At 36.7% G+C, this 16,488-nt stretch overlaps 1 protein-coding gene and 1 pseudogene across 1 annotated transcript; both read left to right on the plus strand.

Moving 5' to 3' along the window:
- The first annotated feature begins 261 nt into the window (after positions 1 to 261).
- Positions 262 to 1,200, plus strand: LOC110319435 (olfactory receptor 1J4-like). Its single transcript, XM_021194933.1, has one exon. It carries the CDS (start codon positions 262 to 264, stop codon positions 1,198 to 1,200), a length of 939 nt encoding a protein of 312 aa, XP_021050592.1.
- Positions 1,201 to 10,173: 8,973 nt separating this feature from the next.
- Positions 10,174 to 10,946, plus strand: LOC110319420 (annotated as a pseudogene).
- Positions 10,947 to 16,488: the final 5,542 nt, after the last annotated feature.

Here is a 16,488-nt window from a genome sequence, read left to right on the forward strand (position 1 = left end):
CACACCATATGTCATGTAGCATATGAATGCCAAGATTTTTATTATTTTAAATAAGAAAGTGCCATTCAAGTCAATTGGGTACTGCCAAAAGAAACTACTTTTAAGTAGAATGTAAACAGAAACCAAATTGTGAATAATTTTCTAGCCTTATATGCATACTAATTACTTGCATCTAAGGCAAAGAAGAATCATACAGAAAAGATGGTTGCAATAATGTGATGCCCATGCTCACTGGTGTTTCATTTTTTTCTAACTTCCAGCATGAGGAGGGAGAATCAGAGTACTGTGTTCGAGTTCCTCCTCCTGGGGCTCCCCATCAGACCAGAGCAGCAGAATGTCTTCTTCACCATGTTCCTGGCCATGTACCTGACCACGGTGCTGGGGAACCTGCTCATCATCTTGCTCATCAGGCTGGACCCTCATCTCCACACCCCCATGTACTTCTTCCTCAGCCACTTGGCCTTCTCTGACATCTCTCTTTCATCCATTACAGTTCCAAAAATGCTGATGAATATTCAGGCTCAGCAACATTCCATCTCTTACAAGGGATGCATCTCTCAGATGTATTTTTTTATTCTGTTTGTCTGCCTGGAAAATTTCCTTCTTGCAGTGATGGCCTATGACAGGTACGTGGCCATCTGTCATCCTCTGCACTACATCACTGTCATGAGAGAGGAGCTCTGTGTTTGCCTAGTGGCTGGGTCCTGGTTCTTCAGCTGTGTCCATGCCCTTCTGCACACCCTCCTCTTGATCCAACTGTCCTTCTGTGCCACTAATACTGTCCCCAACTTCTTCTGTGGCCTCACTGCCCTCCTGAAGCTGAGCTGCTCAGACATCTCCCTCAATAAGCTAGTCATCTTTACTGAGGGAGGATTACTTTTCATTCTGCCTCTGAGTAGCATCATGGGCTCTTATATTCTCATAGGAAGAACTGCCTTGAAGGCTCCTTCCACAAAGAGATTCATCAAAACCTTTTCTACCTGTGGCTCCCATCTCCTTGTGGTGTCTTTGTACTATGGGACACTTGCAGGTGAATACTTTTTCTCTTCATTCCAGAACTCCAGTGACAAAGACATAGTTGCTTCTGTAATTTATACAGTAGTCACACCCTTGCTGAACCCTTTCATCTACAGCCTGAGGAACAGCAATATAAAACAGGCTCTAGAAATAGTTGTCACTAGGATCAACTGCTTTAAGTGAGAGACATTCATCCTACTTATTATGAACACTCAGCTGGATATGTCCTAAAATTATTTTATAGTTGATAATTCTCTGCGTTTAATATAATAGAATAATATACATTATATTGTTATGTGCAGGAATATGTTTTTTGTTTGGTTGTTTGATGTGGTTCTGGGATTGACCTCAGGGACTCACTAATGGTAGACTGCATCTTAAGTCCTGTACAGTGTTATTATGTCAACTGGTTCAAGGTTTATTCTTGAGTTCTGTGATCTCTTTCATTAATCTTTGCTTGCTTATCATCCTACACAATTCAACATTATGATCTATGTCTGGTGGACTGAGTCACATATTATGGTGTGCTGAAGCAGGCTTTTTACTGATTTTATGCTCTTTGTATGCATTTATTCCCAAATGGACAGTTATAATATCACATTATTTGCGTGAAATTAGACATCATGGGAATGATTACAGTATGGAAATTGACCAGTTCTGCAAACACGTATTATTCAGGCAGCACACATAATAGCACTTATAACTGGATGAGAGTTCATTTAATCTTTGCAGACAGCCTCTGCCTTGTCATCTCTACTGCTCATAGTAGCATAAGAATGCCATCTTTTTTTATATATCAGCAAATACATGTATTTTCAATAATTTCACTTTTCAACATCATTACATATGTGATTTATCTATTTTATAATAATGTAAAGTCAATATTTTTTCTCTTTATATACTTTGAAAATTATATTTTTAGGAAATTCAATTATCAATATTTAATGTAACTGTGGTACATGTGGATTTATATTTTTCTTACTGCTCTTTTCTGTTTGAGACATTTATTGCAAACATTTCTTTCCTTTTTAATTATGTGTTTTGTTTATTTTATTTCCCATATTGACTTGTTTTTGTGGTTTTATTTGCTTGCTTGTTTGAGACAAGGTCTCACAATGTAGACCTGGCTGTCCTGGAACTCAGTATGTAGAGCAGTCTGGTCTTGAATTCAGAAATTCACCTGTCTCTGCCTCCTGAGTGTTGGAATGAAAGGTGTGTGTCACCGAGCTCAGCTTCCTTGCTAACTTGTTAATAACATGTTATTTTTGATTAACTTTTTGTGATTTTTCTGTACAACAAAAGTGATTTTTGCTTTCTGTGAAAAATTTTAAATTGAGCAATAATATGTATAGCATAAGATTTATTATTTTAAACATTTGAAGTATGTGATTAACCTCATAATTTTCCAATATTCAGAATTTCCAAGGAAAATGGCTATAATCCTAATTGGGGATATTTTGGATGGTTTTAGTGCTTGCACTTTTTATTCATGTAAATTATTTTCTTGAAAATATATTCCAGGAGCTGGAAGAATGGCTCAGTAATTAAAAGCAAGGGCTGCTCTTCCAGAGAATCTAGGTTTGATTCCCATCACCTACATAGTGGCTTACAACTGCATGTAACTCCAGTTACAGGTAATCCAATGCAGTTTTTGGGATTTCACAGAACCAAGGATGCACATTGTTCATAGACATACACACAGGCAAAACAGGCAGCTAAAAATTAAAAAGTAAAAAGAATATAATTAAAATAAATAAAACACATTAAAATTCTTTCATTGATGCTGAGATCTCAGCTACCAAGAACAAATGTTTGAAAGTAACCTGTGTTGCTTACAGTTCCTATAAAATCATTCTTTTGTCTTTTGCTTTTCAGTAGTTTGGGGTATGATGAGGTTCAATTTTCTGTATATTTATCGTAATGGATTCTTAGAGTCTTTCATATGGGGTATTCCTTTCATGAGACTTGGAGAATTCTCCACTATTATTTCATTAAATACTCTGTTCTAATTGACATTTCTTTTGTTCTCAATCCCTAAACTATATGCATTTCAACTTTTGAGTATGTTCCCAAATCTCATATCTTCTTTTGTGCATCATTCCATTTTGTTTTTCATTATGCTTCAATTTATCTGTCATCTAATAACTTGTTTTCCTGTTTAAGAATTTCTTCTTGGGAGAGGCCCTTGCTCCTGTGAAGGTTCTATGCCCCAGTATAGGGGAATGCCAGGGCCAGGAATCAGGAATGGGTGGATTGGTGAGCATGGGGAGGCAGGAAGGGATAGGGGATTTTTGGAGGGGAAACTAGGAAAGGGGATAGTGTTTGAAATGTAAATAGAGAAAAATATCTAATAAAAAAAGAAAAAATAAACAAAACAACAAAAAAAGAAAATTACTCAATAAAAATAGGGAAAATTATTTAATTAAATGTCTTAAAAATAAATTGCCTATATATATTATAATAATATGAATTATAATAATATGAATTACATATGAAATATATATATGAAATATATATATATATATATATATATATATATATATATATATATATATGAATTTCTTTTGGGCAGGGGAGATAGATGACTCATTGGGTAAGTGTACTTGATGTGCAAGGGCAACAGCCCAAGTTCAGAACTCCAGAATGCACACAAAAGTCAGATGCAACTAGTGCAGGTATCTGTGATCCCAAGTTACTTATGGGAAATGTGAGGGAGAGGTAGAAGAATCTCTAGAAACTTGTGAATCAGCCATCATGGAATGCACAGTTATAACAAGATCTGTCACAAACAAGGTGAAAAAGTAAGGTACTTATCTCCATAGTATACCTAGAATGTACATATTTCCTAGTGGTCATTGTTATGGTATCAAATGCATAGCAATTACTGGCGGTATGAAAGGTACATTATAGTAAAAAGGCCTTTAGGTTAGATCTAGCTTAACTTTGGTTGTCCTATACAAAGTGTTCAGTGTTGAAATCACACACACATAAGCAGCACAAATGGACTCAACATTTGAATATTTTTTCAATAAATATCGAGTATTTGAATCTCTCTCTCTCTCTCTCTCTCTCTCTCTCTCTCTCTCTCTCTCTCTCTCTCTATATATATATATATATATATAAAAGGAGACTATCAGTTTGAGAGAGAATTAGTTGGGAGCATGCTCATGGAAAAGGTTGGAGGGAAGATATAATAATTTAATTAAAATAAAAGANTCTCTCTCTCTCTCTCTCTCTCTCTCTCTCTCTCTCTCTCTCTCTCTCTCCCTCTCCCTCTCTTTCTCTCAATAGCCAAGTAAAAGGAGACTATCAGTTTGAGAGAGAATTAGTTGGGAGCATGCTCATGGAAAAGGTTGGAGGGAAGATATAATAATTTAATTAAAATAAAAGATAAGTCTTTTAATTTAATTTAATTTAATTTTTTACTCATTCACTTTATATATCCCTCTTACTGACCCCTCCTAGTTACCCTATCTTCTAATTCCTCTCCCCTACCCTTGCCCGTTTCCTCTCAGCTGGTAGTGACCTCCATGGTTATCCCCTCACTCTGGCACATAAAGTCTCTGTGAGACTAGGCACTTCTTATCCCACTGAGGCCAGACAAGGCAGCCCAGCTAGAAGAACATATTCCACATATGGGCAACAGATTTTGGGATAGACCCTACTCAAGTTGTTCAGGGTCCCACATGAAGACCAAGTAGCTACATATGTGTGGGGAGGCCTAAGTCCAACCTGTGTATATTCTTTCGTTGGTGGATCAGACTCTGAGAGCCCCAAGGGTCCAGGTTAGTTGAGTCTACTGGTCTTCCTGTGGAGTTCCTGTCCCCTTTGGGGCCTGGAATCCTTCCTCCTATTCTTCCATAAGAATCGCCGAGCTCCATTCACTGTTTAGCTGTGGGTGTCTATATCTGTCTGAGTCAGATGCTGGGTGGAGCCTCTCAGAGGGTAACATGCTCCTGCCTGAAAGCATAACAGAATATAATTAATAGTGTTAGAGACTGATGTTTGCTCATGGGATGGGCCTGAAGTTGGGCCAATTATTGGTTGACTATTCCCTCTATTTCTCTTCCATCCCTTGTGCCTTCATTTCTTGTAGACAGGATACATGTTGGGTTGAAAATTTTGTGGTTGGGTTTGTGTCTCTATCACTCTACTGGAGTTTCTGCCTGGCTACAGGAGGTAGCTTCTTCAAGTTCAATATCCCCAATGTTGTGAGTCATAGATAAGGTCACATCCATTGATTCTTGGGCTCCTCCTTTATATCAGGTCTCTGTCTCATTCTGGACATATTCCCCAGCTCCTTACCCTTGTCAGTTGCAGATTTCCATTCATTTTCATGGCCATCTGATCCCACCAGAGGTGCTTTTATTGTTGAGAATAGTTTTTGCTATCCTATGTTTTTTGTTATTCCAGATGAATTTGCAAATTGCCCTTTCTAACTCGGTGAAGAATTGAGTTGTAATTTTGATGGGGATTGCATTGAATTTGTAGTTGCTTTCAGCAAGATAGCCATTTTTACTATATTAATTCTGCCAATCCATGAGCACGAGAGATCTTTCCATCTTCTGAGATATTCTTTGATTTCTTTCTTTAGAGACTTAAGTTCTTATCCTACAGATCTTTCACTTCCTTAGTTAGAGTCACACCAAGGTATCTTATATTATTTGTGACTATTGTGAAGGGTGTTGTTTCCCTAGTTTCTTTCTCAGCCTGTTTATAGTTTGTGTAGAGAAAGGCCACTGATTTGTTTGAGTTAATTTTATATCCACCTACTGCACTGAAGTTGTTTATCAGGTTTAGGAGTTCTTTGGTGGAATTTTTAGGGTCACTTATATATACTATCATATCATCTGCAAATAGTGATATTTTGACTTTTTCCTTTCCAATTTGTATCTCCTTGATCTCCTTTTGTTGTGGAATTGCTCTGGCTAAGACTTCAAGTACTATATTGAATACTTAGGGAGAAAGTGGGCAGCCTTGTCTAGTCCCTGATTTTAGTGGGATTGTTTGACATTTCTCTCCCTTTAGTTTGATGTTGGCTACTGGTTTGCTGTATATTGCTTTTATTATGTTTAGGTATGGGCTTTGAATTCCTGATCTTTCCAAGACTTTTATCATGAATGGGTGTTGGATTTTGTCAAATGCTTTCTCAGCATCTATTGTGATGATAATGTGGGTTTTTTCTTTGAGTTTGTTTATATAGTGGATTACATTGATGGATTTCTGTATATTAAATCTCCCCTTCATCCGTGGGATAAAGCCTTCTTGATCCTGATGGATGATCATTTTGATGTGTTCTTGGATTCGGTCTGTGAGAAATTTATTGAGTATTTTTGCGTGGATATTCATAAGGGAAATTGGTCTGAAGTTCTTTTCTTTGTTGGGTCTTTATGTAGTTTAGGTATCAGAGTAATTGTGGCTTCATAGAATGAATTGGGTAGAGTACCTTCTGTTTCTACTTTGTGGAATAGTTTGAGGAGAATTAGAGTTAGGTGTTCTTTGAAGGTCTAATAGAACTCTGCACTAAACCCATCTGGTTCTGGGCTTTTTTTGGTTGGGAGATGATTAATGATGGCTTCTATACCTTTAGAGGATATGGGACTGTTTAAGTCATTTTTCTGATCCTGATTTAACTTTGGTACCTGGTATCTGTCTAGGAAACTGTACATTCTGTCCAGGTTTTCCAGTTTTGTTGAGTATAGCCTTTTGTAGTAGGATCTGATAATGTTTTGGATTTCCTCAGATTCTGTTGTTATGTATTCCTTTTCATTCCTGATTAATTAGGATACTGTCACTGTGCCCTGTACTTAGTCTGACTAAGAGTTTATCTAACTTGTTGATTTTCTCAAAGAACCAGCTCCTGGTTTGGTTGATACTTTGCATAATTTTTTGTTTCCACTTGGTTGATTTCAGCCCTAAATTTGATTATTTCCTGCAGTCTACTCCTTTTGGAAGAATTTGTTTCCTTTTGTTCTAGAGCTTTTATGTGTGCTGTCCAGCTGCTACTGTATGCTATCTGTTCTTTCTCTTTGGTGGCACTCACAGCTATGAGTTTTCCTCTTAGGTACGGTTTCATTGTGTCCCATAAGTTTGGGTATGTTGTGGCTTTATTTTCATTAAACTCTAAAAAGTCTTTAATCTCTTTCTTTATGTCTTCCTTGACTAAGTTATCATTGAGTAGAGTTTTGTTCAGCCTCCAAGTGAATGTTGGCTTTGTATTATTTATGTGTTTATTGAAGATCAGCCTTAGTCCTTAGTGATCTAATAATATGCATGGGATAGTTTCAATATTTTTGTGTCTTTTGAGGCCTGTTTTGTGACTAATCATATGGTCAGTTTTGGAGAAGGTACCATGAGCTGCTGAGAAGTTATATCCTTTTGTTTTAGGATAAAATGTTCTGTAGATATTTCTTAAATCCATTTGTTTCGTAACTTCTGTTGGTTTCAATATGTCTCTATTTAGTTTCTGTTTTCTGGATCTGTTCATTGTTGAGAGTGGGGTGTTGAAGTCTCCCACTGTTATTGTGTGAGGTGCAATGTGTGGTTTGACCTTTACTAGAGTTTCTTTAATGAACGTGGATACCCTTGCTCTTAGAACATAGATATTCAGAATTGAGAGTTTGCCTTGGAAGATTTTACCTTTGATGATTATGAAGTGCCCCTCCTTGTCTTTTTTGATAACTTTGGGTTCAATATTAGAACGGTTACTCCAGCTTTTTTTGTTTGGGCCATTTGCTTGGAAAACTGTTTTCCAGTCTTTTACTCTTAGGTAGTGTCTGTCTTTTTCCCTGAGGTGTGTTTCCTGTATGCAGCAAAATGTTGGTTCCTGTTTATGTAGCCAGTCTGCTAGTCTATGTCTTTTTATTGGGGAATTGAGTCCACTGATATTAATATATATTAAGGAAATTAAATATTGATTCCTGCTATTTTTGTTTTTAGAGTAGGGATTCTGTTCTTGAGTGTGTCTTCTTTTAGGTTTGTTGAAGGATTACTTTGTTGCTTTTTCTAGGGATTCATTTTTGTCCTTTTTGTTGTAGTTTTCCCTTTATTATTCTTTGAAGGGCTGGATTCCTGGAAAGATTTTTTGTAAATTTGCTTTTGTCATGGAATACTTTGGTTTCTCCATCTATGGTAATTGAGAGTTTTGCTGGGTATAGTAGCCTGGGCTGGCAACTGTGTTCTGTTAGGGTCTGTATAACATCTGTCTAGGATCTTCTGGCTTTCATAGTCTCTGGTGAGAAGTTTGGTGTAATTCTAATAGGTCTGCCTTTATATGTTACTTGACCTTTTTCCCTTACAGCTTTTAATATTCTATCTTTATTTGGTACATTTGTTGTTCTGATTATTATGTGTCTGGAGGAATTTCTTTTCTTGTCCAGTCTATTTGGAGTTCTGTGGGTTTCTTGTATGTTCATGGGCATCTCCTTTTTTAGGTTAGGGAATTTTTCTTCTATAATTTTGTTGAATATATTTGCTGGCCCTTTAAGTTGAAAATCTTTATTTTCATCTCTCCTTATAATACTTAGGTTTTGTCTTCTCATTGTGTCCTGGATATCCTGGATATTTTGAGTTAGGATCTTTTTGCACTTTGCATTTTCTTTGATTGTTGTGTCCTAGTTTTCTATGGAGTCTTTTGCACCCGAGATTCTCTCTTCCATCTCTTGTATTCTCTTGCTGATGCTCACATCTATGGTTCCTGATTTCTTTCCTAGGATTTCTATCTCCAGAGTTGTTTCCCCTTGGATTTTCTTTATTGTTTCTACTTCCGTTTTTAGATCCTGGATGGTTTTGTTCAATTCCATCACCTGTTTGGTTGTGTTTTCTTGTAATTCTTTACAAGAATTTTGTGTTTCTTCTTTAAGGTCTCAACCTGTTTAGTAGTATTTTCCTGTAATTTTTTGAGGGATATTTGTGCTTCCTCTTTAAGGGCTTCTACCTATTTAGCAGTGTTCTCCTTTATTTCTTTAAGTGAGTTATTAATGTTCTTTAAAATCGTCTACCAGCATCATGAGATATGATTTTAAATCCCAATATTGCTTTTCAGGTGTGTTGGGATTTCCAGGACTCGCTGTGGTTGGTGTACTAGGTTCTGATGATGCTGAATAGTCTTGGTTTCTGTTAGTAAGATTCTTATGTTTGCCTTTTGGCATTTGGCAATCTCTGGTGTTAGATGTTCTAGCTGTCTCTGGCTGGAGCTTGTTCCTCCTGTGATTCTGTTAGCCTCTGTGAGCTCTCCTGGGAGTCTAACCACAGAGGTCTGGGATAATTAAATGGGAGAGAGTGGAATGTCAGTTTAGCAACAGAAAAAAACATGTAGGAAATGTATAAATAGTAACTGTTAACTTAAAAACCCAGGATAAGAATAAAGCTAGAAAACCACAAAGAATTTCATTGACTTATGTAAGAAGTAGTGGGAAAGTCAAATATTTCCAGGTATTGTTTGTATTTGTAAGAGATGTGTAGATTTGAGCTGAAGATGTTCATATGGAATCAGAGTCATTTTATGCAGCCTAGAAAGAGTGATGGAAGAGTGAGATCATTGAGAAAACGCAGTAACAGGAATGTCTGATAGCTGCTTATAAGCTGCCATTGGCCTTTATATTCTTGGGTCAGACTCACACACTTCATGCTTTGACCACATGTTGCTTCTGCTAATTTCCCAGCTCCTGGATTTCTGGAGATACAAAGAAACTCCCTGGGGTCCACTATCTGGATTCAATTCATGAAAGTAAAGACATAGGTAAGTACCTTCAAGAAAGGTTAAAAGTGATCACTAACCATTAAAGTCATGTTTATTTTTCTATTTGCTGTTACCAACTTAATAATTTCCTTAATCTAAAAATGTCTTGGTGGAATTCAGAAACCTTGATCTGGAACTGGGTCTGATTTGATAATTGTTCTAATGTTTATTGTATCCCTAAAGAAATGTTCACTTGCTTTCAAGATGGGTAAATTATGTCCCTTTCTAAACCATCACAGCCTACTACTGCCACAATAATCTTCATACTAGGGTTAAAACACACATACTAAATAGCTCAAACTAATTTTAATTTCAGATTAAAATTAGTGATTTTAAAACTGGTGATTCATAAAATGTTCCCAAAGTGTCAAAATCACACCTTTTTTTTTTTTATTTCACTCACAGCAGAAAAGAAGATGAGGAGTGATAATGAGAGTACTGTTTCTGAGTTCATTCTCCTGGGGCTTCCCATTCAGGGCAGAGTATCAAGGAATGTACTCTGTCCTGTTCCTGACCATGTACCTGACAACTGTTCTGGGAAATCTCATCATCCTGCCATTCAGGCTGAACTGTCACCTCCATACCTTCATGTACTTCTTCCTCAGCCAGTTGGCCTTCGCTGACATTTCTTTTTCATCAGTCAAAGCTCCAAAGATGCTCGTGAATATGCCGACACACAGTCAGTCCATCTCATATGCTGGGTGTATTTTCCAGCTATATTTTTTCAACATTTACTGATCTTGACAGTTTTCTTCTGACCTCTATGGCCTATGATAGGTCTGTGGCTATCTGCCACCCTCTGCACTATACTACCAACATGAGTCAGAACTTCTGTATCCTTCTTGTAGTTGTGTCTTGGACCTTATCCTCTGCTAATTTCTTTGTGCACACCATTCTCTTGGCTAGACTATCTCACTTTAGAAACAATACCAACTACTTCTGTAGGGAATCTGCAAAGCCTTGTCCATGTGTGGTTCTCACCTCTCTGTTGTGTCTCTGTACTATGGAGCCATTACTGGGCTATACCTAGTCCCCACATCTAATAACACTAATGACAAGGATATCATTGTGGCTGTGATATATTACCTGGTTACACACATGCTGAATCCCTTTATTTATAGTCTGAGGAATCAGGACATGAAAAAAAGCATTGAGAAATATTCTGAGCAGGAGACTCTGTTCACAGTGATGGGCATAGTCTTCACTCTTAGTATTCCTGCATCATTCTCCTCTTCTCCCATTTATCGTTTGTTCTCTTTCAGGGAACCACTAGGCTCTCTTTCCTTCACTAACTTCTCTTTGCACAGTTTTCTTCTCTACTTAACTATTGTGCTGATATTCGGTGTCTTGGGAAGTTTTCCAACAAATTTCCTACATATTTTTCTTTGACTTGAAAATATCTTAATTGTTTACATAGTCACTCTCATTATGCCTTTTTTATTAGAATAGATCCTACTTCATAGCAAAGATCCTTTTCTTTTCTGAAGATTACAAAACTATTCTCTTAGATTTATGATTTTGTTTTTATGTTTTATTTTATAACATACTCTGATTTTTGACAGTAACTCTTAACATTTATTAATTTTATTTACCTTTTTCTATATTAGTGTTTTGCATACATGTGTGTTTGTGCATTATGTATGTGCCTATTATCTGCTGAGGTTGGAACAGGTGCCAGATTCTGTGGTACTGTGCTTACAGATATTTATAAGCTACCATATAGGTGCCAGAAATCAAACCAGGGTTCCCCTGGGAAAACAGTCAGTGCTCTTAATCAGTGAGCCATCTTTTCTTCCCCTTACATTTATTTTTAGTTTTTATAATTTACAGTCAAAATGGTAGATATTTATTGGGTATTATGTGATGTTTTGATGCAATTAAATAGGTCATAAAACCTGTATTAAAGACAGCAGAGTAATTTTCTCAAATATTTACCATGTCTTTATATGGAATTCTTTATTCTAGCATTTAAGGTAATGATATGTAGTATTTATAATCACTGAAAATTGAAACATAAGAAAACACTAATTTTTCCTAGCATAACTTGGTACCAACTGACCAACCTATGCCCATCTTATTTTCTATTTTATTTGTAATATTGTCCATTTTCTCTAATTTTTACTATTTGTATAAGTGTGTGTTTGAAAAGTGCTTGGCCCTACTCACTAAGTAAAATGAAAATACACTGTTCTCTGTAAAAGATAAAAACAAGGATAAGGAAAAGCCCTGGGTGGAGCATGAAGGATTAGGAAAGGGGGAGTGAGCTGAGGCACCAGACCTAGTGGTGAGACTTTGGCATAAGCCATCAGGGGGCGCTGTGGTAATCTGCTGTTTTTGCCTTCCACGAAGGAGGTTCTGCTTTCTGATTGGTTGCTGAAGGATAACTAAGTACATATCAGCAAGTTTCAAACCCTTGAATCGAGTTCAAGACAGACTGCAGAGCAGTTTAATCCAAATGTATTTTATTATGAAAAGGAGAAAAAAAGTTCCTTGCTCAACTACCAAAATGTTGAAGTGATTTTGCCTTTGCTCCCTGAGAACCAAACTTTGCTGAAGCTGAAGGACTTAATTCAGTTGATAGTAGTATACTGTAAGACAGATACATTTGTAAATTAGCATAGGAGAGCTTGATGGCTAGTTAAATGCAACTCAGCTAATACTTTGTGAAAATTAAACTACTGTCAGTGTGTCCATGTGTGCAAGTGCGTTAAAATTCTGCTGATTATTTTTAATAGAAGCAACATTTTTACATACTTACCTGATATTTTATTTTATCATACAAAATGTTATAAATAATAAACAGATAAGTGATAGGAGTGGTGTATTGTATACTTACACATGTTCACATTCATATACCTATAACATTTTAATAATAATATTAAACAAAATAATCATTAATTTCTAGACTTAAGTAGTAGAAAACTGTCAGTGTTCTTGATGTTCTTTTGATTTTTTTCTCACTTGTATATTATCTCTTGAAGCCAACCAGCTTCTTCACTATTTTCAATATTTTCCTTATACTTTTTAAAACATTTCTGAATGGATTGTGACTTGTTCAGATTTACATGGTCTAGAGTTTTGTTTAGTTTTGAGAAACAATTATTCTTAAATTTTTGCTTTTGTTGTGTACCATTGACTCTGAAAAAAATTATTCTCTCTAGTTTCATACTCTACTGAAAGAAACAACACACTTCTCTTGGCTTTTGTTATGTGATGGTTTGAGTGAAGATGGCTCATATATTTAAATACTTGGTCTTCATTTGGTTGAACTGTTTAGGAAGGATTAGGAGGGGTGGCTTTGTTGAAGGAGGTCTGTCACTGAGGGTACACTTTGAGGTTTAATAGGCCTACATGATTTCCAGTGTTGCTTTCTTTGTTTCTTGTGTGTGATCCAGGTATATAAGCTTTCAGCTGCTGCTCCAGTGCCATGCCTGCCTCCATGCTCCCCACCATGATGGTCATGGAGTTAACATGTCTGAAACTGTAAGCTCCAAATAAACTTTCTTGTATAAGTTGCTTTGGTCATAGTGTCTTTATCAAAGAAATGGGAAAGTAACTAAGACACAGTGGCTGAATTTTTTTCTTTAAACAACAATACTTTAAGCATTTCTCTATGCATATTTAGAGGGTATATGCAAGAGATCCTGTATACTCAGAGAGTTGTAGATTGTAGAGAACATGTTCAATTTAACCAGCACCTGCTCATTTTTACTGTACAATAAATTAATACAAGCCACTTCGAAAAGATTGTGGGTTCAGCTGTAGGGTATCCAAGAAGTTGCAAAATAAAAAAGCTAATAAAAATGATCAGTGTTTTCTAATGCTTTAGTATAGAGGAAGGAAGGCATGAATAAGTTGAGCAAAATGGACTCTAGGAAACAAAATATATGATGCTGTAACTGTGTACATATGTCATTATGCAATTTCAAACACCAATGGACAGAAAGGCTAAACAAACCAAAACTGAAAAACCCCAAACAACACTGTAGAGTACAAGATTGAAGAATAAGCAAGTTTTAGTAAATGATTATTAAATAATATTAGTTCTTTTTTTCTTTTTCCAATTTTTTATTAAGTATTTTCTTCATTTACATTTCAAATGCTATCCTGAAAGTCCCCTATACCCTCCCCACCACCCTGCTCCCCTAAGCACCCACTCCCATTTCTTGGCCTTGGTGTTCCCCTGTACTGGGGCATATAAAGTTTGCAAGACCAAGGGGCCTCTCTCCCCAATTGTGACCAACTAGGCCATCTTCTGCTACACATGCAGCTAGAGACATGAGCTCTGGGGGTACTGGTTAGTTCATATTGTTTTTCCACCCATAGGGTTGCAGACCCCTTCATCTCCTTGGGTACTTTCTCTAGCTCCTCCACTGGGGGCCCTGTGTTCCATTCAAAAACTTCTGTGTTTTCCAGGCACTGGCACAGCCTCACAGGAGACAGCTATATCATGGTCCTTTCAGGTCCTTGCTGGTGTATGCAATAGTGTCTGTGTTTGGTGGCTGACTATGGGATGGATCCCTGGGTGGGGAAGTCTCTGGATGGTCCATTCATTCGTCTCAGCTCCAAACTTTGTCTCTGTAACTCCTTACATGGGTAATTTGTTCCCAATTCTAAGAAAGGACAAAGTATCCACACTTTGGTCTTCCTTCTTCTTGAGTTTCATGTGTTTTACAAATTGTATCTTGGGTATTCTAAGTTTCTGGACTAATTACCAGTGAGTGCATATCTAGTGACTTCTTTTGTGATTGGGTTACCTCTCTAAGGATGATATCCTCCAGATCCATCCACTTGCCCAAGAATTTCATAAATTCATTGTTTTTAATAGCTGAGTANTACTCCATTGTGTAAATGTACTACATTTTCTGTATCCATTCCTCTATTGAGGGACATCTGGATTTTTTCCAGCTTCTGGCTATTATAAATAAGGTTGCTATGAACATAATGGAGCATGTGTTCTTATTTCCATTTGGAACATCTTCTGGATCTATGCCCAGGAGAGGTATTTCTAGATCTTCCAGTAGTACTATGTTCAATTTTCTGAGGAACTACCAGACTGATTTCCAGAGTGGTTGTATCAGCTTGCAATCCCACCAACAATGGTGGAGTGTTCCTTTTTTTACACATCCTCGGCAGCATCTGTTGTCACCTGAATTTTTGATCTTAGCTATTGTGACTGGTGTGAGATGGAATATCAGGGTTGTTTGATTTGCATTTCCCTGATGATTAAGGATGTTGAACATTTTTTCAGGTGCTTCTCAGCCCTTCCATATTTCTCAATTGAGAACTCTTTGTTTAGCTCTGTACACCATTTTTAGAGAGGTTATTTGAATTTCTGGAGTCCAGTGTCTTGAGCTCTTTGTATATATTGCATATTAGTTCCCTAACAGATTTAAGATTGGTAAAAATCTTTTCTCAATTTGTTGGCGGCCTTTTTGTCTTACTGACAGTGTGTTTTGCCTTACAGAAGCTTTGCAATTTTATGAGGTCCCATTTGTTAATTCTTGATCTTACAGCATGAGCCATTGCTGTTCAATTCAGGAATTTTCCCCATGTGCCCATATCTTTGAGGCTTTCCCCCACTTTCTCCTCTATATATTTCAGTGTCTCTGGTTTTATTTGGAGGTCTTTGATCCACTTAGACTTGAGCTTTGTACAAGGAGATAAGAATGAATCAATTCTCATTCTTCTACATGATAACTGCCAGCTGTGCCAGTAACATTCATTAAAAATGCTGCCTTTTCCCCACTGGATTGTTTTAGCTCCCTTGTCAAAGATCAAGTGACCCTAGGTGTGTGGATTCATTTCTGGGTCTTCAATTCTATTCCATTGGTCTACCTTTCTGTTGCTATACCTATACCATGCAGTTTTTTTCACAATTGCTCTGTAGTGCAGCTTGAGGTCAGGCATGGTGATTCCCTGATAAGTTTTTCATCATTGAGAATAGTTTTTGCTATCCTAGGTTTTCTGTTGTTGTTGATGAATTTGCAAATTGCACTTTCTAACTCAGTGAAGAATTGAGTTGGAATTTTGCATTGAATCTGTAGATGGATTTCGACAGTATAGCCATTTTGAGTATATTAATCCTGCCAATCCATAATCATGGGAGATCTTTCCATCTTCTGAGATCTTCTTTGATTTCTTTCTTCAGAGAATGAAGCTCTTATCATACAGATCTTTCACTTCCTTAGGTAGAGTCACACCAAGGTATTTTATATTATTTGTGACTATTGTGAAGGGTGTAGTTTTTCAAATTTCTTTCTCAGTCCATTTATCCTTTGTGTAGAGAAAGACCATTGATTTGTTAGAGTTAATTTTATATCCAGCTACTGCACTGAAGCTGGAATGAAGCCTACTTGGTCATGATGGATGATCATGTTGATGTGATCTTGGATTTGATTTGTGAGGATTTTATTGGGTATTTTTGCATCGATATTCATAAGGGAAATTGGTCTGAAGTTCTCTTTCTTTGTTGGATCTTTGTATGGTTTAGGTATCAGAATAATTGTGGCTTTATAGAATCAATTGTGTAGAGTACCTCCTGTTTCTATTTTTTGGAATAGTTTGAGCAGAGTTGGAATTAGGTCTTCTTTGAAGGTCTGATAGAACTCTGCAGTAAACCCATCTGGTCCAGGGCTTTTTTTTTGGTTGGGAGACTGTTAATGACTGCTTCTATTTCTTTAGCAGAAATAGGACTGTTTAGATAATTAATCTGATCTTGATTTAACTTT

The sequence above is a fragment of the Mus pahari genome, chromosome 3, assembly GCF_900095145.1.
Source record: "Mus pahari chromosome 3, PAHARI_EIJ_v1.1, whole genome shotgun sequence".
NCBI classification, from domain to species: domain Eukaryota; kingdom Metazoa; phylum Chordata; class Mammalia; order Rodentia; family Muridae; genus Mus; species Mus pahari.